The 27,371-nt window shown below is 42.0% G+C and overlaps 1 protein-coding gene across 4 annotated transcripts; it reads left to right on the top strand.

Annotated features, from left to right (window-relative positions):
- Nucleotides 1-9,201: 9,201 nt before the first annotated feature.
- Nucleotides 9,202-22,225, top strand: SFPQ (splicing factor proline and glutamine rich). 4 transcript variants are annotated; one of them, XR_008346209.1, is made up of 12 exons: nucleotides 9,202-9,977; nucleotides 10,595-10,783; nucleotides 11,425-11,726; nucleotides 11,828-11,923; nucleotides 12,239-12,435; nucleotides 12,669-12,753; nucleotides 12,934-13,045; nucleotides 13,134-13,179; nucleotides 13,264-13,367; nucleotides 20,586-20,636; nucleotides 21,499-21,559; nucleotides 22,176-22,225. XR_008346209.1 is itself a non-coding variant. In XM_053454685.1 (10 exons), the coding sequence occupies exons 1-10, from the start codon at nucleotides 9,258-9,260 to the stop codon at nucleotides 15,157-15,159; spliced, it is 2,001 nt and encodes a 666-aa protein (XP_053310660.1). In that variant the 5' UTR covers nucleotides 9,202-9,257; the 3' UTR covers nucleotides 15,160-15,826. The 4 variants fall into 4 exon arrangements, 2 of the variants coding, with proteins under 2 accessions (XP_053310660.1, XP_053310661.1); XR_008346210.1 differs by having other exon boundaries at nucleotides 13,282-13,367; XM_053454685.1 differs by lacking the exons at nucleotides 20,586-20,636; nucleotides 21,499-21,559; nucleotides 22,176-22,225 and adding an exon at nucleotides 15,010-15,826.
- The last annotated feature ends 5,146 nt before the right edge of the window (nucleotides 22,226-27,371 follow it).

Raw genomic sequence — 27,371 nt, forward strand, 5'->3', positions numbered from 1 at the left:
GTCCATCTCTGGAGGGGTGCCGGGTGCCGCAAGTTGGCACCCCCTGATGAGCGGCCGCCCCCTGGAGTGTGGCGGCCGCCCCCTGGAGTGTGGCGCCCTGTGCGGTCGCACACCCCAAAGGTCGGCCCTGCTCTAAGGGGCCGGGAAGCCCCCACCAAGGCCGGCCTTACGGGTCTGCGGCCGCACAGGGTTTAAATTAAAACATCGGGGTTTTTGTTTTTCAACTTTATTTAACATCCTCCATGTTAAATAAAGTAAAAAAAAACCCCGATGTTTTAATTTAAACCCTGTGCGGCCGCAGACCCGTAAGGCCGGCCTTGGTGGGGGCTTCCCGGCCCCTTAGAGTGGCGGACCCGGTCGCAGTTGGTAGGGTAGGGGCCTGGAGCTGCAGCTCCATCAGCCCCTAGGTCAATGCGGCCCTGCCGTGGCCCGGCCCACCGGGCAAATGCCCGGTGTGCCCGATGGCCAGTCCGGGCCTGCCTACAGGAGATAAGTTCTGGTTACCTCATAAAATGAAATTCTCAAAAAGGAATGTCTCCTTTCGAGGTTTCAGGAATTAAAGGAAGTGCGGCGGTTCAAAGTCCTCAAGCCTTATTCTTTGAGGGGGCATGTGCCTCACAGAAGGTAGAGAGGAAGCAACAAGACCACCTTCCCTAAGTTCTGACATCATGCTTTATCCGGTTGGGAACTACGCTTCTGGACGAAGGACAGGATAGATGTACTTTCATTGCCGGATGCAGTTCAGAAGGCCTTGTGTTGACCTCCCCTTTATCTTTGTTATATCTCTATATTGTATTATAGGGATGGAAAGATATAGGGAGAATTCTACTTAACGGGAATTCCTTTTCTTTGCTCATCTTCTGGCAGCATTTGTTCCCAACCAATAAACCTATTTTGCCTTATAACATTTGGTATGTCTACACATGGTACTACAACCTGGATAACAAAGCATATTCATGAACAGAATTCAGGATACCCGACAGCCACATAGGAACAAACTTTGACCAAAAAGAGGGATCAGGACAACATTATTACTTTTGGTCCAGGACACAGATGTAGAACCACAAAAGCACACCTTGACTAGGTTAGACTGTCTTAAATTGCCTTTTAGGCAGCTTTATCTATCCTACAAATCCATGCACAAAGGTGCCACTTGCATGCAGTATAAAGACATCCTGCTGGTGGAGACAGAGAGAACAGGGGCACACTGCAGCAGCCCAGGACACCCACATTAAACCATAACCAATTTAAGCAACTATTCTTGGTATAGACTACCTTGTTTTTCACTTTTGTATAATGGGTCCTTATTTGTGGTTTTCATTGGAATACTAATTTCCCTAGAGAAAGTCAACCCAGTCGCACCAGCTTCTGCTTCCTTGTTGGTGCGCCATGACGAGGAAGGCAGAGGAAGCTACCATCATTTACAAACGTTTGCTCCTTCACATCTTGTGTGCCACATGATACTGAGTTTTGGGATATGATGTCAGACTGTGTAAAAGGATAGGTCTGTGTTTACATAGACCTCCATCCCCAAACTATGGCAGCTGTTGAGGTGTGCCAAGGGACAGCTGCCAGGGGCCCTAAGAACATTTCTCATATGCTCCATATTTACAAGTGAATACTATACAGCCTAGTTGTCAGGGCTAGTGCAAGGTAAACTACGTTTCTGATGCACCCTCCTAGATGAACTTGCTTCCTAGTATGAAAGAGAATCTGATGGTGGAGGTCCTCACCACCACACTAGGCTGCTAAAAAGGCAGAATGAGCCCCTCTCCATTTCATTAATCCTTCACTTTCATTCATTTTTAGTCTTACCCTAATCTCTTTCCCACCATCTTAACTTCTCACCATCTGCTCTATTCTTACAGATAGGTTTTATTTTTGATTAACAAATGTTAATGGAAGATTGACCGTTAACTTGTGCTATCACTTTTTTGCAAATTAAATTATTTGGCCCGGTAGATAAAATTGTAATCTCTACTACAACAATACAACAAATACAACAATCAACACAACACAGTGTGAATACTAGAATATCCATGAAGAGCATTACAACAAATAGATTACTAATTACTGGTATTAATGGGTTTATTTTTCACTTGTATTATACTTGTCCATATAGAAGTTAAGTGAAAGCACTAATTTATGAAACATTCTTTAAATGCCCCCAAAAAATAAAATAATTTTAAACATGTATGTTTTTTATTAAAGATCATAAGTATTTATTTTAAGGTCAAAAGTAGAATTTGAATATCCTACCACAGATATGATAACGGAGTTTTTATTCTAATGTTATTTAAGAATAAACAGAGCATTATTTTTTCAATGGTCCCTTCTGTTTACTTTATGCAAGTGAAACACATTCCTGTTTCAACCCCCAATACTACATCAGTCAGGCATAAGTGCATAATGTGCAAGGTTACTACAGGGACCAGTGAATAAAGCACAATGGCTGAACATCTGCTGCAGTAAAACCTTTCTGTAATTCAACAGCAGATGTAAACATCAACAATGCATGGTTCAAGAAAGAAAAGGGCCAAAGACGCACATCCTTCAGTATCAGGAAATATGCATTGGTTATCGGCAGCCATTTTAAAATCTAAATCTCAGCTTTTCGTGGTAAGCTCTTACTATTTCAGGCACTATTTTTTGCAACTTTCAATTATTTATTGTGGGTATGTAAACCTTGGCTCCATTCTATGCCAAGATACAGACTTGAGAATGCTTAAATATATTTTATTGCAGGCATCTTTAAGGAAAAATACGAAGATTTATGTTATGAGAAAAGCTTTCCTGTGCATTGTTTGTGAGCAAATATTTATTTGACGCTGTAATGCTTATTGTGAAATGGAAGGGGTTAATTTGTGCTTTGTAAAAGCCCCTCAAGTCTTAAATATAAATTCCCACCATACCCTAACCAGACTCCCATGAACTAGCCGGCAATGGGGGCTCTACATGACCGGAAACACTACATAAGCCTGAACGGGGCCTAGCCGCAAATCCATGGAACAGTGCAGTGGCTAGGAACCATGGAGAATTGGAACTGTGTCGCTATCGACACTTGTTGTCCCACCATGCCGCTCGTTTGGGGTTACACTATGCTTGTGGTGGGAAACACTCTGGCCCGGCTATAGTGTGGACTATTCCCGGGGACATTTCCGCCACTGTTGCTCAGGGTCCTGAGGGCGGATCAAATTGCTGTTCCCAATACAGTTAGTTCCTATTTTACCTCAATACGAGTTCTGTCTTGTTATTGGGGTAAGCCATAGTGCTGTCCTTGTCAGGACATTAAAGCACTGTTTTGCTATGTTACAGTGCCACCAAGGTTACTGAGAAGCTATGTTTCCTGCTGTCTTCGACGCTATTTCCACCTGATGACCCAAGTCTTGTATTCCTGGTGACTCGTGGTACACACACATCGATCAGCCATAACATTATGACCACTGACAGGTAAAGTTAATAACACTCATAACCATGGTATCATGGTACCTGTCAAAAGTGGTCCAAAAAAGCAAAAGTGAACTAGCTTAAATTTAATGCTGGTTCTGGTGGAAAGGTCTACTACCGAAAGCGTACAATGGGCATGTGAGCAAAAGAACAGGACCACGGAGCAATAGAAGGTGGCCTGATCTGATGAATCATGTTTTCTTTTACATCATGTTGATGGCAAGCCGCCTGAAGCAGTGTGATGCTTTGGGCAATGCTCTGCTTGGAAATCATGGGTCCTGCCATTCATGTGGATATTAATGTGACACGTACCACCTACCTAAGTATTGTTGCAGACCATCTACACCCTTTCATGGACACGGTATTCCCTGATGGCATTGGCCTCTTTCAGCAGGATAATGCCCTACCACAAAGCAAAAATGGTTCAGGAATGATTTGAGGAACACAATAAGCAGTTTGAGGTGTTGAGTTGGCCTCCAAATTCCCCAGATTTCAATCCAATCGGGCATCTGTGGGATGTGCTGGACAAACAAGTCCGATCCATGGCGGCGCCACCTCGCAACTTACAGGACTTAAAGGATCTGATGCTAATGTCTTAGTGCCACATACCACAGCACACCTTCAGAGTTCTAGTGGAGTCCATGCCTCAACGGGTCAGGCAGGGATGTTCTGGCAGCAAAAGGGGGATCTACACAATATTAGGCAAGTGTTCATAAAGTTATGGCTGATCGGTGTATTTATCTATATCTATATATATAATGTCATGGCTTATCAGTGTGTATGTATATATATATATATATATATATATATATATATATATATATATATATATATAGATAGATATATATATAGATAGATATATATATATATATATATATATAGATAGATATATATAAAATGATCTTTTCTTACATTAAGGTAGCAGGGAGTACTCTGCCAACTACAGACCAGTAATTCTTACGTCAGTAGTTGCCAAACTAATAGAAAGAATGCTAAAGGATTGGATTGTTAAATATCTGTAGTTAAATTCAGAAGCTTACTACAGGGAGCTCCTGTCAAACTGAGTTAATTTGTTTTACTGGGTAAATACGATAATAGATCAGGGAAGAGCTGTTGATGTGGCCTACATAGATTTCGGTAAGGCATTTGTCACCGTCCCTCATAGAAAAATTATAAATAAAATTGCGGTCTTTGGATGTCAGAGTAGAATGGATAAGAAAATGATTGAGTGACAGGATGCAGAAGGTTGTAGTCAATGTTGTATATTCAGAGGAAGGACTTCAGTGGGGTGCCTCAGGAATCAGTTTTGGGACACTACTTTTTATATTACAAAATGTCTTAATGGGAAGCTATGTCACCAGATAAAGACCTCATTGTGAGGTCGAAACGTTGTTCTCCTTCTCCTTCAATAAACCTGCCTGAGTGGAACCCTTGAGTGCCTGGAACCTTTTTCTATTTTGATTTAATGGGAAGCTATGTCTTTTTGCAGATGATACAAAGGTCTGCAACTTTGGCAAATTACCAAAGTAAATTAGTAAACTGGTGACTGCAGTTTAATGTTGGTAAAGTAATGCACTTGGGGTGTAAGAATCCCCGGGAAGAACAAAGCATTGGGGACACTGACATTGCAATACAGTGTTGGAAAAACAAGCATGGTGCTGGCTTGTATAGCGAGAGGCATTAGTAGGTGGAAGGAGAGGTTGTTCTGCCACGTTACAGATCTCTGGTCAGGCCTCACCTAGAGTACAGTGCTGGAGAAGTCCCGAAGGATATTGGCATTTTGGAGAAAGACAAAAGGATCTTCATATGTATAACTTGGAGGAAATACGAAAGAAGGGAGATGCAACCGGAAAAAAAAAAAAGGAATTTGACAAAGCCCAGGAGGAAAGCTTAATTGAAAGGAGCAATATTAGAACAAGAGGTCTTAGTCTAAAACTAGAGGGTCAGAGGCTTAGGGGTAATGTAAGGAAGTTCTACTTTACTTAGATGGTTGTAGAAAATGTACCAGTCTTCCAGCAGAAGTGGTGGAAGCTAATATAGTGAGGGAAATTAAACAGGCATGGGTTGGACATAAAGCTATCCTCACTATGGGACCTGACCATGGACTGATAGGGGTTTGAATGCCTTCCATCAGGAAAAAATGAGCGGACTAGATAAGCTAAATGGTTCTTATCCGCAGTCACATTCTATGTTCCTAAGAGAAAGGAAGCCACATCCGCATTTGATGTGGTGCTCTCTCCTTTTTATTCATATCATTACATTTTTAAATACAAAAATAGTTTGTTTTGAACATGCAAAAAAAACACAGACCAATTCATCAGACAATGCTAAATAAAGCAAGGTTGAGCCGAACAATCTAACCAATTAAGAAACATGAGTGCCACCACTTATCTGTGAGACACCTGGAAAAGAATACAGGATAGGACAACTAAACAAGCTTCTGAGTTGGGTGCTGGGCTTGGACAGGTTGAGCAGGGAAGCAGGTGTGTCGGTGCAAGTGTCTGCTTTCACTTGCCCCTATTTGTAATAGCATTATGAAATCTTCTGACATTTTATAAATAAAATGTAATGTAAAATATATTGCTAAGAGTGTGCATAGTGATGTATTCAACAATGTGGGAGCAAGTACAGTACAATGTTTTAGTGTAGTCTAGTACAGTGCTCTGGCACTTTGCACTTGCAGGCACTGAAAATAGGGTTAATGCGTAACATCTCATTCACTCTTCTCTGTCATCATCACAGTTACAATTATATATATATTATATCAGTTCAAATGAGTATTAAATGAGTCCAGCAGCATCACAGGCCATAGACATCACAGCCTGTGAGGCAAGTTGGGCTGCCACTCATCACGGGGTATCACTCTGGAACATCTCTCAATGTCTCCCTGCAGATTCCCCCGACTACTTTCTCGCCCGTCTCCTTTCCCCCAGCTCCGCTCCTTGTATTGCCTCTTGTTCTTCTATCTTTTTCTGCTTCTCCCAGTTTCTTCTGTCTTTGTCCACTTCCACAATTGGAGGCTGTCCCCGTGCTTCCTCTCTTTTGCTGGAGCAGGGGCAGGCTGGCCTAAATGTTAATAAAACGGCCGGCCGAGTGGACGATGCGGCCGCACAACAGTCAAGGCCGTCTTAAATGTGCGACAAAAGCCCACATTAACCGCGATCACTTCCACAGAGGCCCTGCCACTTACCTGTGCGTTGCTCGCTGTGCGAGCAGAGTCTCTTGTGCCACCCAGGACAAGCAGGAAACCAGCGGAGTACAGAGAGTATATGTGTTTGAGTGAATGAATGAGTATCTGTCAATGAGTGAATGAATGATTATCTGTAAATGATAAGTATCTGTAAATGAGGAAATTAATATATGAATGTTTGTGAATAATGAATGAATGAATACGCCTGTGATTGCATGGATGTGTAAGTGGGGGGGGGGGCATTGCACAGGAAGGCTTTTTAAGGATCCACAGGCAGGTTGTTTGGGGGCAAAGGTGGGAAGTCCTATGCTTCCATTCTGGGTGTTGGGCAGATCCTGTGAGTGAAATCTGGGTGCTAAGTGGGGGGGGGGATTAATTCACGAGAGGGTGCTGGCTGGAGGCATCACATAAATCAATACTAAAGGGAGGTGGAATAAATATACAATGTGGGGCTAGCTGGGGGCAATACACAAGGTTGTGGGTGCATTAGGGTGACTGCATTGGCCATGTTTTCTAGGACACATATAGCTTTTACATTCTGCTGAGCAGCCCAGATAAAATGCTGCCCTGCAGTATGGAGGATGTATAGACTCATGGAAGGAACAAACTAGTCAGATATACATCCCCCATACTGCAGGGCAACATTTTATTTATGCTGGTGGCATCAATACACAAGGGTAGCAAAAACACTTAAAGGAGGGTCAACGACAAGGCAGTGTGGAAAATACCTTTTTTTTATTATTGTTGTAGCTTAGCCTGTCTGGTGGGTGTCAGAGCCTGTCCTGGTGTGCGTGCCTGGGTGTCAGTGTGACAGGGCCTGTCCTGGTGTGCGTGTGTTTGGGTGTTGGTGTGGCAGAGCCTGTCCTGGTGTGTGTGTGTGTTTGGGTGTGGCAGAGCCTGTCCTGGTGTGTGTGTGTGTGTTTGCGTGTCAGTGTGGCAGAGCCTGTCCTAGTGTGTGTGTGTGTCTGTGTGGCAGAGCCTGTCCTGGTGTGTGTGTGTGTGTTTGCGTGTCAGTGTGGCAGAGCCTGTCCTAGTGTGTGTGTGTGTGTGTGTGTCTGTGTGGCAGAGCCTGTCCTGGTGTCTATTTGATCACCTGTTTCCTGGCACTTTACTTTCTGTAGGGATAAATTGAACTATAGTCACTTTAAAGGACAAAGCTTTCTAGGCCCAGAAATCAGTGAGCAGAAAAGTGAAGGTTTTGTGTTATTTAATCTATTTCAATCTGCATATTTTATTAAAAAGGATTAGTCGTGTTAAAGTGACTTTTTTTAGTGTACTGACATGCTCCCAATCCCATCACATTACATCAACATGTGTTAGAAAATCAGGAAAAGGTGGATGGTGGGCTGATTCAGTGGTGCAATGGGCCACTTGACTAGACTTGACCACCAGGCCTTAGGCTGACAGCCCTCCCCTGTGCTGAAGTACTCCGAGAGGCCAGAATAATACAGAACGAGACGTACAGAAACGCTAGTCTTATTCCACCAATCCGTCTTCATTATTCTGGTTTCTCTGAGTACTTCCGCAAAAGAGCAGAGCCACAGGGACAGCCTCTCCCTTCAATCGAGATGGTGGCCCGAGGCTCTGCCCTTTTGCGGAAGTACTCTGGGAGGCCTGCGTAGAACCATGCGAAGAAAAAAGACAGAAGATGAAGATTCAGAAACAGTCAGCAAAGGCAGTAGGAAGACATTGAGAGAGAGGGCCTGAGAGAGTAAGAGCGAGTGAGGCTGTTTTTACATTTTAACGTAAGGGGGCAAATATAGGATCTGCCATGGATCTCAAAAACTAGTATGCCCCTGACTGATTCTAACAGAAACAATGATGGTGATTTAGAATTTTAACAATTCTAGTGGTATCAACAGCAAACAATGGACCGGTAAATGTCTTGCATGCATATTCTATTGTTGCTATAGTGATTTTATCTCTATCCATCAGAAATGGTCTGAGAAAATAGCTGCAAGTGTGTTTCCTAGATAGGGGGGGTCAATAATTTAGCAGCAGTAAATGCGGTAATGATGTGACTAAAGTCAAATCACAGCTTGGGAAAACAAGAGATAATTCAGGTGCAATATAAAAAAAAGAGCTATTTGGTCGCCATGGGAACTGCATCCTTTTTGTACCTTATACATTACTTATAGAGGCCTTTAAGCGCTATATTTAATGATAAGCGAAATCAGCCTTATGCTCAATTTAAAAACAGACAACAAAGGCAGTTCTTCGAGTACAATTGGAAATCACGGCCATTTCACTCTACTGCAATAGAGCGAAACAAGTCCACGCAGCCACATGACGTAATCACAGTACCTATACTAGGTAAAAGCCCTCCAATCGCAAACATATTTTCTTTCCGTCTATTGGTCAAAATATTTTATAGACATTGAGAAGAGCCAATAATCAACAGGCATAAGATCAATGTCCGTTACGTTAACGCCTTCCGCCAATAGAACAAGAAGTTGTTCTCCACCGCCTACTTCTTATTGGTTCGCAGCACGGAAGGCGTGATTGAGCAAACTCTATATAGTTAAAGGACAAAGGACACAAAACTGGTCTTCTCGCTCGCCGCCATCTTAGGTTGGTAGTTAGAGTTCCTAAGCGCGTTACAACCAGTTTCTCAATCAGCATGTCTCGTGATAGATTCAGAAACCGTGGTGGCGGCGGAGGAGCTGGAATGAGTATATACCGGCGCGGTAGTAACGGCGGTCGTGGAATGGGAATGCACAACTTTCGCGGGCACGGTTATATGGAGCAGAACCGCGGGCCTCCGCCACAGCATCTGAAGCCCCAACTTCAGCAACAAAAACCACCGCAGCAACCTCCGAATCCCGAAACTCCAAAGCCGCTTCAAACGGTCGCAGCTAAACCTCAGACTCCCGCGCAGACCCCTGCAGCTTCTCCTCAGACAAAGCCTCCCCAATCTCCGCAACAAAAGCCTCCAAACACCCCGCAGCAGCAGCCGTCTACACCCGCAAAACCTACCACCCCTACACCAGCGCAACAGCCGCCTAAACCCTCTCCCCAGCCTCAACAGAAAACTCCTCAGCAACAGCCTCCGCAGCAGCAACAAAAGACACCTCAGCCGCCACAAAAGCCTCCCCAGCAACCGCAAAAAACACCGCAGCAGCAACTGCCGCCACCGCAGCAGCAGCAAAAAGGTCCGTCTCCGGCTATGAAGACGCCACAGCAGCTGCAGCAACAACAACAGCAGCAGCAGAGGCCCCGGCCAGGGCCTAACAGCCAGATCGGCCAGAAAAGGCCTTACCCTGGCCAGTCTCGATTTTCACAGGCGCCCCCGGTGCAGGGGCCCAGGGATGAAAAGCCGCTAGAGCAAACAACCTCTGAGGTGAGTGATCTGCTTTGTTATGCTGAGTCCCGGGATGGGCTCGGCACCCTGTACTTTGACTATATAGCTCGTCCGGCGTGTTTCGTTTAAAGTATGAACGTTGGTTTACCGTTTTATAGTTGGTTGGGTTTGTATAGCCCGTAGGAGCACGTGTAACTGTGAACGAATCCTTCGCTATATGCTGTAAGGTTTTTTTTTAACACATGTATTTCCTGTTGTTATAGCGAGAAAGACTTGGGCTTTATTTTTGTCGTGATAGACTAGGAACATGCGAGTTGTTATATGCGCTGCGTATTCGTGTGGCGTTACAGGAAGTGCCTAAGATGGCCGCCTGGGCTGTGGCTGCCTTTGTCTGGGCTCCATTTTGGGAGAACCCCCCCCATCTCCGTGTGATTAGCATTTATGTCCTTGGGCATTTTCTAATTCCCCATCGTTAATACCCCTTTTTTATGCATTAGCGCGTTTTAAGCAATTGTCATTTTTTTTCTATGGGATGACTGGAATTTCTGATCTTGATTATGTCGGCGATCGATGCCTGAGGTGTGACCGCATTTGACTTGCGGATTTTGTGCGTGCTGGTGGCGTTTTGGTTAATGCTTCACATCTTCTCTTCACAGGGTATTAAAGCTTCCTTGTCTCTGCTTCGACGGCCCGGAGAGAAGACCTACACCCAACGTTGCCGACTGTTTGTTGGGAACCTTCCGGCAGATATTACAGAGGAAGAGTTTAAAAAATTATTCGCAAAATATGGCGAGCCAGGGGAAGTCTTTATTAACAAAAGCAAAGGCTTTGGCTTTATTAAACTGGTAAGGATGTCATTTAGTTTATAATTGTCTTATGCATAGTAATGGCTGAAAGGGCTGCAGGTTTACAGCTAGGGCTTCCTAGATTGTAAGGCACCTTAGATCTGTTCTAATAAATGTCATGGCATTGTGGCTCTGGGACTGCAGACAATTAAGCCGAGGCCTATATAGTATAAAAACGTAACAAAAGCGTGCTCCCCCTCCCCCCCAGCTCATTGCATTTTGGTCTGTGTTAACAGATTATACATTTAAAATGGTTATGTGCGTTACTCTGCCCGCTGGTTATGCCTAAGCAGCCCCAGTGTCCTGCGCAATGGGCCAGTTACAAGAGACCTTTGTGTTCTCCCCCACACCCTGCCCTGTCTAATCTATAGAGGCTCGTTACAGCTTCCATAAACTTATTTAAAAAGCCAACACTAAATGCGTATCTCCCCCATCGACTAAGCTGTAACAGACCTTAATGGATGGCTTTTTCTGTGGGGGAGAGGCTCCTGTCTTGGTGATGGTTAATGATTGAATACACACGTTAGACCCCCCCCCCTCCATAATCATAGGAGAGGTATATTATGCGGTTGCATGTTTCTTTCACATCTGCGATCTAAAACACTGACTTATAAATATTAATGCTTTTTACGTTCTCCTAGGAATCAAGAGCGTTGTCAGAAATTGCAAAGGCAGAGCTTGATGATTACCCTATGAGGGGCAGGCAGCTACGTGTACGATTCGCCACGCACTCTGCTGCGCTTTCTGTACGCAACCTTTCTCCTTATGTGTCCAATGAACTTCTGGAAGAAGCTTTCAGCCAGTTTGGCCCAGTGGAAAGGGCTGTGGTTATTGTGGATGATAGAGGACGATCTACAGGAAAAGGAATAGTTGAGTTTGCAGCAAAGCCTGCAGCTAGAAAAGCTCTGGAAAGATGCAATGAAGGAGTCTTCCTCCTAACAACGTAAGTTTCCTTGTCTTTGTTGCTTGATGCACATTTATTACTCTTAGGAGCCTTGGATATATTGCAAAGGCTGTTCTTGACATGATTATAATTATTTGCAGGACTCCAATGCCTGTTATAGTGGAGCCGCTTGAACAGTTTGATGCAGAGGATGGACTGCCTGAGAAACTTGCTCAGAAAAATCACTTGTACCAAAAGTGAGTATTAATGGTTTTACAATCCCCCCTCCTTGAACATAGAGTACTGGATATAGTAATATAGGTTAGCATAGACAAATACTTCACTGTTACAATCTTACAGTATTGCTTACACTAACTTCCCTTTTTTGTGTGTGGTGGCCTGTTCTTTATGGCAGTGCTCAGGTGATCCTGATTGAAAGTTGAAAATATTTCCTCCATAGGTCTTCATTAATGAATACAACTAAGTAATTCAATTTACCACAATGTGTTGACTTATCTAGTACATTGATCGTTCCCCTACATGGTTTTCATTGATTAACTTCTTCGTACCAGGGAACGTGAGATTCCTCCTCGGTTTGCTCAACATGGTACCTTTGAGTTTGAATATTCAAAGAGGTGGAAATCTCTGGATGAGATGGAGAAGCAACAAAGGCAACAAGTGGAGAAAAACATTAAAGAAGCAAAAGAGAAACTTGAAAGTGAAATGGAAGACGCATACCATGAGCATCAAGCTAATCTCCTCCGCCAAGGTTAGTTGTGCCTTGTCCCTTGATTCCTAGAAAATGTTCCAGGTTATAAACTAGATTGTGTAGAGGTGGCTAATGTTGAAACGCATCTCATTGCTGCTACGTTCTCTGTAGCTTATGTGCCTTCTACTCCATGTCTTATCTAAGAATTGAGCTGTAAGCATGGCCCCTTAAATTTAAGTCATTAAATCTGCTTACCCACTGTCAGCTTCTCATTTTAAATATTTGTTCCTTAGATTTAATGAGACGTCAAGAAGAGCTAAGACGTATGGAAGAAATTCACAACCAAGAAATGCAGAAGCGCAAGGAAATGCAGCTGAGGTCAGATTTGTTCCGTTTCTTGTCACTAATTGTCAAACAAGCAAAGGTTTAACATTTTTACAGGGTGCTCCACTTTTTAATAGGTTTATAAAGGGCATGGTAGAAGTTTATAGCCTTGATTCTGCGCACCCATTTCTGTTTTCTTTAGCCTTGATGTACTTAATAGTGTTTATTAAACAGGCAAGAAGAAGAACGCCGCAGACGCGAAGAAGAGTTGTTGCTCCGCCAGCGTGACATGGAAGAGCAAATGATGAGGCAGAGAGATGATTATCGTATGGGTTACATGGACCCCGTAAGTAACTGTTCCGTTGTCTGCCTATTGATATTTGAAAGGATTTCAGTTTTAAATAACCAAACTTTTTTTCCCTTTCTTGCAATAGAGAGAACGGGAGATGCGCATGGGAGCAAATGCAATGGCTATGGGAGGTAATGTACACTTTTCATAGCTGCTACAAATGGTTTTGTTAGTATTGGGTCTAAAAAAAAAAATAAAAAAAAATTACTTTTTAGATCCATATGGCTCTGCAGGCCAAAAGTATCCTCCAATGGGACCTGGCATGGGCTATGATGGCAATCCCGCTGTGGCACAAGCAGCTATGATGGGGAGCGACATGGTAACGTATTCTGTTGTAACTTGAAAGCATCTGTAGAAACACTTAAACTTCCTGAACGTCTTGCACTTTTGCAACTACTTTAGTCCAACTTTTCATGCGATTCTGTACTTTCATTGGTCAAAGTAGCATGTTATGGAGGAATTCTTGGTTTCATAAATGTGCTTGACCTGTTACATGGTTGACCACATTATCTGGATATTTTCTTAGCTTCATCTATACCCACTAATGATTTGGATTTAACTTTACTTATGAGGTATTTTGAAGCAGAAACAAATATGCGCAGTACAAAAAAGGTAGCAGTCTCCATTAATGAAAGCTGCTGCCCCTGCTTTGGTACCCATTTATATATTTGGATGAGCATGTTTTTTTTCTGGAAATATTGTTTTAAGTGATACACTAAATGGGAGAACTGTAATAGTGAAAACAATAACCATTCCATGTTGAATGTGTAATGCATCCTAAATGCTTTTTAATGAGCTTACACTTTAACACATATCACTGGGTGAATTTCCATGCGCCCAATTTTGTGATGTAAAGGCTGAGTGTTGCGTAGTTTGCACAGACCATCACTGTGATGCGAGTGACAGGCGGGTTACATGATGTAGTCTTGGGCTTCTGCACAATTTGGAAATGGATATATATATAGTGCCACTGAAAAGAGCACTCTGGGCCTCAGTGCATTTTTAAGATCATTTTACCAATTGCTTAAGGGACTGTGTAAATGTCACTTTCCATACAGTGGAAAACCTCCAAATGACTTGGTTCTTTCCTATGTTACCAAAGATGTACTTCAGAATACTAGTGTTGGTGTATTTTATCACTATAATAAGTGGTGGCTTTTGTTACATGGGCCTTGTTTGATAACATCAGCTGCAAGAACTACTTGTCAGCTATAACACTGGGTCCCAATGCCGCCTGAAGGGTTGGCTAGTGGTCCCTCGCCACCTACTAGCATTTAGCTTGAATGATGCTCGAACAAAACGTCTATGCCTTTATTTATTTTTTGATAACCAGGACTTGTTAACACATTTAATTTGTTTCACTTACAACTGCAATGCTGTGTAGGCATATAACAGAGCAGTATGTGCTCATGGGTATTCTGTAAACTGTACCCCCCTCCCCCAATGGCATAACTTCATAAGTGAGCAGTGGAGTAAAACGCAAAACCCATTCATCTGTATTAAGTGGCTCTATTGCAGATTTCATATATCTGATTAACCTAAAATTTGAGGTTTTTGTGCTTGAGTGCAGGGCTGTAGCCTTTCACCTATATACATCAATGTCTTGTTAAGCAGCGAATTTCAATTTAGATTTAACTAAATTAGGTGACGGTGCAAGTACGCCAATTACTCCACCTGCCCAGTTTTAAAAACACAAAAACAAAACTTTTTTTGTAGCACGTCAAGAAGTCTGTTCGTTTGAAACAGATGTCCTTGGCAAGTGTGGGATCATACATAGTGGCTTCTGTGATAACGTAACTAATTTGCAAATTACCCTCTTTTCCTTTCTATGTTCCTGGTACCTGTGGATCGACTCACTGGTGATTGTATCGACGAACCTTGACTGCGGGACCCTTCTAAAATACATAATACACATACATGGACCACATCTTCTGTAATGAACTGCATTTCTGTTGCTATAGCGCAATGATCGTTTTGTCCCAGGGAACGCAGGGACTCCCAATGCCCAAGGTTCCAGAGGGATTGGATCCGTGCCGCCTGCTGCAGCAGGGGCTGGTTATGGGAGGGCAAGAGAGGACTATGAAGGTCCAAACAAAAAGCCCAGATTTTAGAGAGATCAGTCCCTTTAAATGTTAATTTCAAATGCTCACTTATTTTTTTTTTAATTTTCCTTTTTTAGTACTGAAGTAAAATTTTTACTGATGCTCAGTTGCTTGACCCAGTATTTGTGAATCCTATTAGTGTAATGCAGGTCTCGTAAGTCCACAACCCCTCCGTTGTTTTATGGCAGTGAATGTTTTTTTTTTTTTTATATATATATCTATAAAATGCTTCAAACCTTCTGCAGCACAGGGTGTTGCCACTTGCTAATGCAAACTGAGCAAACAACCCAGAAGCTAAGAATTAGTCCTACATGGATTCCACTTTCTTGGCGAGATCACAGATTGACTAGCCGTGCTTCAGTCATGTCTGCCAGCTGTGCACCCCCTTTTAAAAGCCAGTTGGGCATCTCGGCACTATTAACGTGCACCCAAAAGTACGCTGGTACTGTGAAGATGCTGCTCCAACAAACTGTTGTGCCCCTTTATAGCTAGAAGCTCGAAAAAATGGCTGCTGCAGTTCTCTGCATGCCAGCGGCACGGGGCGTGCATTAATGTTCACTTCTCTGGCAATCAAGGATTTTATTCCCTTTTTGAGCATTTTGTGGCCGGAACAAAAGCTCAGTGAAACTTGTAATGGGTTGTATTGAATAACTTCTAAATAAAAAACAAAACAAAACTCAATGTGAAACTTATTGTGTTGGGATGGGTAGTTCTAGGCAGCGTGTATTGGGCTGTGCCAGGGCAGTAACTGATCATTGATCTTTATTGACTTGTAATGCATAGTGGCTTATTGCATAAACTAGGTGCTTAGACTGTACTTCTCCTGTACAGATTCATTATGACAAAGTCATTAATGGTCAAAATAGGTTGCCCAGAATTGTTTTACATACAATTTTGAAAATGCTCTTCCAGAGAAGGCTACGTGTTGGTGTCTAATTATTCAGTAATTGACTGGAAACTGATCTTTAACTAAAGTGCAGACTCCCCGCCCCCCATATGGCAGTTGTGTATTTTTGTGTTGTGTACAATGACAATGTTTCATGACTGCTTATGTTAAGCTTTCCTGCACATGTTCAGACTGTCTTCCAGGGAATGATTGTTTTTCTTTAGTCACTGTTACAGTTCAGACACTTGGTTTATGCAATGCCACTGGGGAACGAGACCATACCGTGTTTAACATTAAGGAGCAAAGAGTGACTGGCTTCAGTTGGCTGAGGTAAACCATATTGCCAGGGCACATGCTCATTCTTGTATGCCATCTACAAACTTGTCTCGCATGACAAATCTAGGAGAGGTGTTCTGGGGCTCTTTACATGGCATCTTAATGGCTTACCCCATGGGCTGTATATTGTAACTACGGGAAACCACCTAGCTACCGATATCGGTGTGACTGGTGGTAATCTTGTAGAAAAGGGCCATGGTCACTTTTTGCTAATGTGTAATTGTGTTGTGTATACAGTGTTGCTGGTCATATGCACTTTAGATATGTACGCAGGCTTTTATGTAGCATTAACGATTGAGACTGGCACATCTGTATCCTGCTCCAACTTGCTGTTGCAGGTGGTCTCTTTAATCCCCTTCGTTTCCATTGGTGTTCGCAGGCAAACTAGTTAATACCACTTTTTTTTTTTTTTTAAGGCTGTAGGACATGGCTTGCTGTCAGTGAGCAAGTGGGTGCAAATAACCTTTGTACCGTAGATGCTATCTCATTAGTATAAACAGTGTGTATGGTATAGTTTAATTTGCTGTTAAAATGTTAAATACCATGTGATGTGAAAATGTGTCACACAGCCTAGCGTGACCGCTTAATATTCTTACTGCTACTATTAGTAGTGGACTTTTTGCCCTGCTTAAACAAAGATGTAATTCAGTGCCTTGCTGAATGTGTGACTTCAGCTCACTTTATTTTTAGTGTTTAAACAGCAAATGGCTCTTCAGTAATGCTAAGCTGCTAACTGCTGGCACTATAACATTCTTCTATTTGTCTTCTAAAAGGTATACAGTATTTCAAAAGAAATCACTTTTTTGTGTCCTATAAAACAATTTTTTTGTGAAGCTGAAAAAAAACTGTAGGTTGTAACAGGCAGGGATTGTCGCCAGTTATATAGAACTGTCAAATCCTTAAAGCACACGGCACGGTCTATATGGTAACTTGCTGTCCGGGCGCAGTGAATGTTTTGGCAAGCCTATTTTTTATATTTTTAAATATTAGTTTGTCTTTTTTTTTGGCATACTTCAATAGGAAGGTTAGCAATATATTAATTTCCTTACCCATGTTAATTTTAGAAATGAGTATAGCTTTTTACTGGCTGTAAAGGAGCAGTCTCAGCTGTAGCCAACAAAGCTGTTCCCAGCACCAGCAAATCAAGTGTTAAATCAGAAAACGTTACTTGGCCAACATAAATGGACCTAACCAACGTGGTCAATGTATACATATGGCTTCCGAAAATTCAATACGTGTATACTTTTTGAACTTTAAAATCTTAAAACTCCGAAGCACTAGTATTCAAGTCTGAGGTTTTTGAGACTTAACATGTACATATCCACTTTCCAGTTAACATTTCTTGATCGTTTCAGTCATCTGTTCCTGTAAGATAAGCTGCCGACAAAAGCAGCTGGTTACGTTTTTATACACTTTCAGGTTTAGTCTGAACTGCAAAAATGGAAAGTCGAAATTAAGTGTAATTAGTCTCTTTGACAGCCAGAGACATGGAGAGCTTTTCAACTTTGCTGAAGTTTTTAGCCACTTAAGTTGCATTTAATCTTAGTGGCCATCTGTGGCAAGCATTTCTGCAGTGCATAACTTTGAGGAACATAGTGCTACCATTGGACTGTAGGATCCCGGATGTAGTAATCCCGCTTGCTTCAAGATGCTCATTGCTGACGGCTTCCAGGTAGGTACCCAAGAAATACTCTACCTTGGTCTGTTACTATGTATACTGCTATTCTGACATAACTCTTCTGTTAAACGGCATACAATGCAGCACTTGATATTGGTGTGGACTCGTGTCAACTACTTGCAAACTGGTAGGAGCGGCGTTCACGAAGGCTTTGCCTGCAGTTTATTTTCATAAATCGGGGAAAGTGTGGTTTAGAACGAAAAGATCCTGACTTGCTAATACACTTTTTTAAATTGACAGGTTTAGTGTCGTATTAGACTGAGGTGGTCTGTAATTGTGTTCAGCTCTGCTGATTACAGGTCCTGTAAAGTTTTCATATTGAAAACTCAAATTTGATCCCAATGGGGTTGTATCTAATAAACCTGTGTGTTGTGATGTCTATTTACATTTAAGACTTTCTGATGCCTTATCCCCCCAAAGTAACATGATTTCTGATATTTCGTGTCTGCACAAACTTCCGAAGGATCGCGAACGTGTGGGTGGTCTGTTAGCATGTGTACGTTTTAGTAAATTACTTGTGTAGGAAACCTGTGGTGCCTCTAGTGCAAGGTTTGTGCTGACTTTGCTACAATTTGAACAAAGCATGTGCCTCATTCTACTTTGTAGAATGTTTTGTGCCTTTGACTCAAGTAACGAACTCAAACAATTAAGACGTGTGCACAACTTAATGTGCAAGTGGAGCCGGTAAGATCAGTGTCATCTGGCTGTGAACGTTTAACTGTTAAACAGCTTGACACACTAGCGCACTGCATTTTGCGTGCCTCCTAATTGTAGAGACTTCATTTGATTCACCATTTTCTTTACTAAAGAACTAGACTAGTCTGAAGTCTCTAGTCATGAAGCCTGACCATGTATAGCAAGCATGTGATGCTCTACCTGGAATTATATGGAAGGCTTTATGTTAGTCTTTCAGTAAAAGTTCTGTAGGCTGAACACTGATCTATACTGTGATAAATTACTTGGCAATACATCCATCTTTACATCCATCTTTGTAGTGTTTCACCAATGCAGTGACTTAATGGGGCATATTGACTGACTGCACACTGGCACAATAAGCTCTGTTTATGCTAATACTAAATATAGTACACGTTTATACCAGATTTTCTCTTATGGCTAACTTTCCGTAAGCGTTTCGCTTAACATTACTTAGCCAGTGACAATAGTTTGAGCGCCAAACAAGAAAATCTTGTTGTCTGACCAGTTGCTGCAAAGATCACATTGAGTTAGCCTAGTGTGAAACCAGTAACTAAGCTTTTGCTTCCCTTAGCTACTAATGTTAACTTTTATACACATCAGAGCTTGAAAGTAATGAGCTGCCAAGGGTTACTGTTCTAAGCTTTCTTGTGACCTAGCAGTATCACTTTTTTGTTTTCCCTACATGATTCTACATTGAGGTGGTTATGGCTTTCTCTTACAAATATAACTGGGGGACATAACTTTAACTGGAAGCATCCCAGCATCTGCTGCAATAGATGCTTGTCGGGAGAACTTGGACTAGTGCTCTGGGTGTGCAGTATACCAGACACAAGTTGTCTAATTTACTTGTATGCATCTTACGTCAAGGTTTGAGTTTTGTGGAAACTATTTAAATGATGTCCTTGGTAGGATATCAACACATTATGAATGTCACTATGTAGAATACATATGTATTTCACATGGTACTCTGCAGAAATTGGCTTGTGCTGAAGTGTCAGTTGAACCGTAACACTAGTTACTAATAGAATGGTTTTTCTGTAAGCTAGTGAAACTTCTGTGCATATGGGGATGGATGGTTCATTGGGGAATTAACATGTGACTAAAGTGCTGCATTGTATTCTGATGCCTAATGTTGACACAGCAACTTTTAAGTACAGAAGTGTTGTGTCAGAATATATCTGCTTTTAAAGATTCAGTCCTGTAAGGTTTCACTGAAGCCTATTTGACTTGCATATGCTGAAGAACACTTCCTATCAGTCAGGATAAACATGGGAGCAATGTTTTTCCTAAAGTACCTAGGACTGGATCTCTAAGCAGATAATGGGGTGTCATAGAAAACCTTATTTGTATTGGTGTTTAAGGAAGCAGGTTTGTGCAGTTTCTCAGTAACTTACTTTCTCCTGAACAGGCAGCTGTATATTGACTGAACCTGTGGGAATATCGGCAGTAGTATGGCTGCTTCCCTGAGTAATTAAACTTGTAGCCTATGACTCTTAACTTTGGTCTTGATGGCATACATGCTGGCTACAGTATGCATGCTTGATAATAGTGAAGTGCCATTTATTGGGCTATATTATATTAACGGACATGCACTGAGCGGCATAACACTTAACGATAGGTTACCTTATAAATAATGCATTTCAGCTGGTGTTAAAATGCCTAGTCTAGTCTTCTAATCAAATATACCAGGCTTGCCTTATTTTGGACAAGGTAGATCAAGAACTTTCTTGTAGGATTATTGTCTTTGCTTCTTAAGTATATTACAATTAACAAAAATCCATTTCCACAGCAGCCTTAATCTCTATTTCAAGACAATAATAATGTTTAATCATTCTTTAGGTAAGGAGAAGGGGAGTTGGTTGACATTGAATCATACATTTTGTGATTAAGGTATGTATATATTTCCCCCCCCCAAAATTATGGGTCATTGCTCAGTGGTAAAGTTACCCCCTGGGCAAAGACATGAACACACAAATGCATTTTACAAGTATTAACCCCTTCGGTCCCCTATGGACGTACTGGTACGTCCAAAAAACTCATCCCAAGAATGCCTTATGGACATACTGGTACGTCCTGCCCTTCTTGCAGGGGCGCATCCCTGCCGCTTCTTGGGAGATCAGGCTGTTTGACAGCAGAAGTCTGCAGTGCTGTAACCATACTGCACTGATAACAGTGCATTTGAATAAAAAAAGAAATACAATAAAAGAAAATATAAACTATGATAAAAAAAACCTTAAATCCCATTGCCCTAACACAACATCTAAAATGTATAACCCTCTTGCCCTGTTCACAACCCCCCAACCTGTTAAGCTAATAGCATAGTATGTTCCCAATAAGTGCTGGGAAAGTATAGATAATTGGGTATTTCTAAAATCAGCACACCTGAATTGATAAACTTTGAAGGGATTTTCCATCACTTCACCTAATCTTGTGAGGATTCAGAGGGAAAATATATATAAAAAAAAATCAGGGTTTTTTTTCTAACCTGCTAGTTTTTACTAAATTTGTCATTCTAAATTTACATCTATGGTATCAGAAGAGAATAATCGCTGAACCAACATACCGCAAAAATGGCAAAATTGCTCTGTTTGAGGTACCCAAAACCCCTGGGACTGAAGGGGTGTTAAGTGCACCACTGAGTGCACACCTTGTGTTCAAAATTAGAACCTAACCTAAAAGTTGCAGCCTCGTTTGTACCTTTTTTTTTTAAAAAAGAAAAGACAATCATGCCCTTTTTGCTTTTGCTATACAGGTCTGTATGAAATTTTCATCATGTGAGCAGGTCAGACAGGATTCCAATGCAGCAAGCCATGGTATGTATAAAATGTTAACTGAGTGTATGCGATCCTACATTTTGTTACATTTGCCTGGTGCAAATTCAATTTTTTTTATGCAACCAGGCTTCTTGCCATTTTCTGGTTTTAAATACTATCTGTCCTTGGGTTTACCTTGTTAAAATCGCCATGACATGCCATAAAGGAACATGTGCCAGAAAACCTAATGAGGGCATGGAACGGCATGGTTAAAGTAGTTGCAGGGGACTGTTCACATGAGGCAGTTCAGTCATTCACCCTTCCCACATAGGAAGTCGGACGTCATTTAGAAATGGAAGCTGCCCCGTTACACAACATGGCTCTATTCATTGCGAGTGCTGCTGATTGGTACAACTGATCTGCAGCAGCCTTAGAAAAGTAACTGTTAATATGCAAAGACGGCATTTTGTGCATGGACTAGGCAGCATAGTATTGGCTGCTGGCTACCATGCAATCAGAAGCAAGTGTGCACACGGTGGTGGGCTCCCACATAACACAAAAAAGCTCTAGGTTTGAGTACAAGGTGATCTTAGTAAAGGCTTAACTGAACTGTTAGCATTTAAAAAGTCACTTAAATGAATACATTTGTACTCATACACTTCTCTTTTCTTTTCAGGAGAATCTGGAGTTTTAACTTGCATTTCTTTCAATAAATTTTTTCTAAAAGTTGAGTTTGTATTTCTTGTGTATTACATGAAAATAAATTTATTGTATAGTAACTTGACTTCCATTCCAAGGAAGTTTTTATGCATACATACGCAATGGATTGTAAACCTCTCCCATAATTTGAATTCAAATGTTAGGTTTGGATGACAAATTCAGTCATGTAGTTGACCTGCTTTATGTGAATCTAGGAATCATGTTTGTATCGCTCTGGATAGCTGTTTTACCATGCTGCAAAGGTGAAAAGTCAAACTACATTAGCAAAGCACAAATGAAAGATTTAGTTCTGCTAAAACGAAGAGTAAACAATTGATTTAAATTACAAGTAGTGGATGGTGCTGCTTCCCAAAATGGCCTTTGTTTAACTTACAATCTCTTTAAAAGCAGAGAGTGGGATGATGCCCTTTAACCCCCTTCTGACTCGGGACCATTACACCATGCAGCCCCTTGCGCAGAATATAATGGTATATCTTGCTTTTTAGTCTCAATTATGTCTTCCCTCTGGGATCTGCTAGCTGCATCACTGATGCTGGCTTGTAGAACATGCCAGTGAGCAACATTGTGTGGAAAAAGCCTATGTCCTCAGGCAAATACCCTTGATTTTCAAAAATATATATGGGGCCACTATACTGGCTCAAAACATAATCCGATTTAGGCACTTTAACAGTACAAAAACCTGACATACTCTGTATCTGCATAACTTAGTTAAATAAGTCAACTGCAATCTAAAACAAACCACTGAAAGCTTGTGTCCTGAAGAGAAACAAGAACTATAATTGGTGTGGGTCCAGTAAATGAGTGAAGAATTACATCTAAACACAAAAACTGCTGTGTAGTAAATGGTAACAATGCCATAAACTCACCTCAGAAGGCACAAGCGCCGCTGCAAGGTGGTGGCGGCGGCGTGTTGTCTCTTCAGACCTTCCTGAAAACGTTGGGCTGCCCCTGCAGGTTGAATACAGGTCCAGTAAATGGAGCCCAGCTTTCTACTCTACCAGTACTCGACATGGAAAGAGTTAAAATACTAGCATTTCGAATACCCAAAGGGTGTATGGTTTGCTGGGGTAAATTGGAGTGGGGCAGGGTTCAAAAATGTCCTAAATAGGGCATAGAAACAGACTGACCAGATTTCAAAATGAAAAAAAGCGCACTTCCCCAGCATATAAACTACCAGACCAACACATGCATGGGCGTATCATTGTACTCGGGATGGTGCAGAACATATGGGGGGGGGGTGAGATTATTTTAAAAAAACGACTGCAAGCTTTCCCATAGGCTAGTGGTAGAATTCCAGAAGGGAAAAGGGTTAAAATACCAGCATTTGAAATACCTTGGGGTGTCTAGTTTTCAAAAATATATGGTTTGATGTGGTAAATTGAATCAGATGCCATAACTTCAACTTGAAAACCTGAATTGCGTGTGTCCCGAATGTTGCCTTTTAGCCCCCAAAATAACTTCAAACCCATGCATGGGTGATATCTCTGTACGCAGGAGATGTTGCTAAACAAATATTGTGGTGGTGGTTGGCTGGCATATACCAGGCGCTGTAAATTTATGCCTGAATTTCAATTTGTGGGATAAAAAACAGTCAATAGCTACCACAAAATTAGACAAGTGTTAGTAGGATTGGTGCATGTCTAGTTTTCAAAAATATATGGTTTGCTGGGGTAAATTTCATTGGCCGGCTTCAAAGATGTCCCAAATAGCCCATGGGACAGAATGACCAGATTTGGAAAAAATAGCAAAATGCTACTTGTACTTATTGCCCAATAACTCTAAAAAAAAAAAAAACATCGGGTATTTCTGAACCCAGGACAAATAGTACAATCTGTTTAGCGTTTTTTTTCATAAGCTTTTGTCGATGAGTAAAAGATGTTTGAAATAAAAGTGAGGAAAGTGCTTTTTTAAAATAAGAAATTAGATGATATGACCAAACAAACTGGTATCTGAAGAAAGCCCTTGTCCTGAAAAAATGCATAATTTGTGTGGGTACAGCTTACTACAGCTAAACACGAGCAAAAGTGTTAAAACAGCTTTGGTCACGAATGGTACAAAAAAAAAATGCCTGGGAAAAAACAGCCTGGGTTAAAGAGTTAAGTCCAATGAAGAGTTGTCTGTGATGAACAAAGTTCCTCATATTTATAGAAGCATGTGCTTTCCTTTGCCCAGTGGGAACTATTTAGTGTGGGGCAACTGGATTATACCCTTGGCCGTCTGTGGAGGTAGAACAAAAACATACTGCTCCCTCCCACACCTTAAAACTTTTTTTTTTGTCTTGTCTACTAAAGGATTGTTGGGGACTTACGCACTCTGTTGCATGTTTTGTTTTACCATATTTGCTCGATTTATAAGACAATTATATAACCATTGTCTTATGTTGAAGGTCGTCTTCTAATCAGACTTCAAAAAGAGGGCTGATTATAAGACTTAAGATCCAGATCCCCGCAGCGCTGCAGGGGACCTGGATCCTCCTCTCCAGCAGCCAGTGGAGGTCTGTGTGATGCGCGCAGACAACCTCTGCTGCTGTTGGGTCTAATATGACTGAGCGCCAGTGTCATATGACCTCGTTCGATTACCCTAACTGCGGTTCACCTCAAAGGAACTTTGAACTTTCGAGCTGATTTCCTGAGCAGAACTCCTGTTCTGAACGGCGAGTGGGCTCTACATCCTGCGGCCTTCAGGGTCATTGTCCAGTAGTGGGGCTAACCTGAAATCGACCTTATGGCCTCCAGAGTCAATACTCAGGTACGGCCTTCTTCTCTCTCAATCTTCGGGATCGTCCTTCGGCAGTAGATGCCTTCGCCCAGATCTGGAATTTCCATCTCGCCTACGTTTTCCTACAATTTCGTTGATTTCCAAGGTTCTGCAAAAGATCAAGAATGACCGTGCCTCTGTTATCCTCATCGCTCCAGACGGGCCGAGATGTGTATGATATTCGGACTTGATCAACCTCAGTTTCAGAAGCCCTCTGAGGCCCCATGCTTGGAGAGACCTTCGTCAGGGCCGGTTTCTACACCTGAATCTGGAGATCTTCCAGCTGACGGCCTTGGGGTTGAGCGTAAGATCCTGAGGGCTCAGGGTTTCTCTGATACAGTGGCTGAGACTCTTTGCAGTAGGAAGAAGGTTACCTCCCTCAGATATATTAAAATCTGGAAGAAGTTTTGCAGTTTGTGTAATTCTGGATGGATTCCCCGCCCAGTGACCAAGATGGTTCCCTGCGACCTTAATCTCGTCCTTCGTATGCTCATGTTGCTGCCTTTTGAGCCTCTTCAATCAGTATCTCTTAATTTGCTGTCTTAGAAGACTGCTTTTTTGGTAGCTATTACCTCCGCTAGATATATCTGCGAACTTCAGGCTTTGTCTATGCAAGAATCATTCTTGAGTTTCTTCCCGGAGAAAGTTGTCCTATATCTGCTTGCAGAATTTACTCCTAAGGTGCATCAGCCTTTCACAGAAACCAAGAGATCGTATTGTATACCTTTTTTCCTTCTCCCCGATCTGCTGAAGAGGAAGCTCTGCATACTCTAGACCTTAAGAGATGCCTCACTATTTATCTGGAATGGAGTCTACCCCTACGTAAGTCCTCTCACCTGTTTGTGGCCTCATTCGTCCCCAGCAGGGGTTTGAACATCTCCAAGCACTCCGTTGCTAGATGGATTGTGTCGGGCATCAGCCTGGCATACTCTGCAGCTGGCCATTCTTGACCTACGGGGATCCGAGCTCACTCTACTCGAGCAGTCTCTACTTCGTGGGCGGAACAGTGTCTCATTTCTCCCGAACAGATTTGTATGACGGCTATTCAGAGGACTCTCCATACCATTGCCCAGCATTACAGACTCAATCAGATGGCGCAGGAGGACTCGCTTTTCGATCAGAAGGTCCTTGAGGCTGTGTTTTCCTCTTGCTGTTTTCCCACCCTTCGTCTTGGGTATATCTATAGTATCACCTGGGATGGCAGGGAAAGGCTAGGTTTCCACTTGGGTTTTTGTCCTGCGTTTTTTTCTTTATGAAAAACGCCAAAAAAACTGCCAATGCATTTACCTGCGTTTTGGCGTTTTTTCTGGAGTTTTTTCTGGCGTTTTAGCCTTTCTGTGGAAATTGCTTTTTTTGACCTTAGGCAGTTTTTCCAGCCTTTACAAGTTAGAAGTTTCACCCAGCTAAAAGGGATTAGGATAAATTGCAAGTATCTGCCCTCTCCTGATGTCATTTACTTGGTAGACCCTTTTGTCTCTTTTCTGTGGTTTGTAAGGCATGCTTTATTTCGAATGTCTGCTCCTCTGGGAAGATTGGCCCCAAATGATGGTGCAAATTGTTTGCTGTTGCTTTTGGCACGCAGGATCCAGTTGATGCGTCGGGTATGTTTGTTTGTAATGGCATGTTTGTTCCAAATGGTGTAAAATTCAATATGAACCAGTCCAGGACTTTGTTTTGTGTGAAACTGTTTGTTTTCAGCCTATTTCTCGTAGGACACACAGATACTGGGTCCATCCTCTGCATTGTAACTGTGGAATAAACGCCATAAAAAACGCCAAGGCAATAAACCCACATGGCTTTTTCATGGCGTTTTTCTCTCCCATAGACTTCTATTGGAGAAAAAAAGCCAAGATTTCTTGCAAAAAACGCCAGAGTGTCAACATGCTGCGATTTTGAAAAACTGCCACAGAGCCCAAAAAAGCAGAAAAACGCCAAAGAGGACTGAAAAAACGCCAAACAGAAAAACGCCAAGTGGAAATGGCATCTTGCGATTTCCTATTGAAGAACAGCTAACATCTGGCTGCAACGTTTTTTCACTAAAAAAACGCCAGGTGGCGCTATTGCCGCTTTTATGGGCGTTTTTAGCAAAAAAAAACCAAGTGGAAACCTAGCCAAACAGTAAATTCTACTTACCGAGAGCTTCTCTTTCTTGCCAATCCCCAGTGACATGTTTGTTCCCTCTCTTCCTTTTCAATAAATTTTTTGCATTAAATTTGTTTTCCTGTGTGGTCTTGGTTATTCACTGGGGATATCAGGAGGGGAGGGGCTTTTAAATGTTTTGGAGTCCTGCCCTATCTCAGGCATGGGGGAGGAGTCTATAGTGTGATCAGGGATCTGCAGGGAAAAGAAGCTCTCGGTAAGTAGAACTTACTGTTTCTCATGGTTTTTATTAAAT

This window comes from Spea bombifrons, chromosome 2 (genome assembly GCF_027358695.1).
Source record: "Spea bombifrons isolate aSpeBom1 chromosome 2, aSpeBom1.2.pri, whole genome shotgun sequence".
NCBI lineage: Eukaryota > Metazoa > Chordata > Amphibia > Anura > Pelobatidae > Spea > Spea bombifrons.

Excerpts from the sequence above, each read along its gene's own strand:
- SFPQ (XM_053454685.1), top strand. The coding sequence starts at position 9,258 with ATGTCTCGTGATAGATTCAGAAACCGTGGTGGCGGCGGAGGAGCTGGA. Across the intron at positions 9,978-10,594 it reads TAGAGCAAACAACCTCTGAG|GGTATTAAAGCTTCCTTGTC; the intron begins GTGAGTGATCTG and ends TTCTCTTCACAG. Across the intron at positions 13,180-13,263 it reads AAATGCAATGGCTATGGGAG|ATCCATATGGCTCTGCAGGC; the intron begins GTAATGTACACT and ends ATTACTTTTTAG.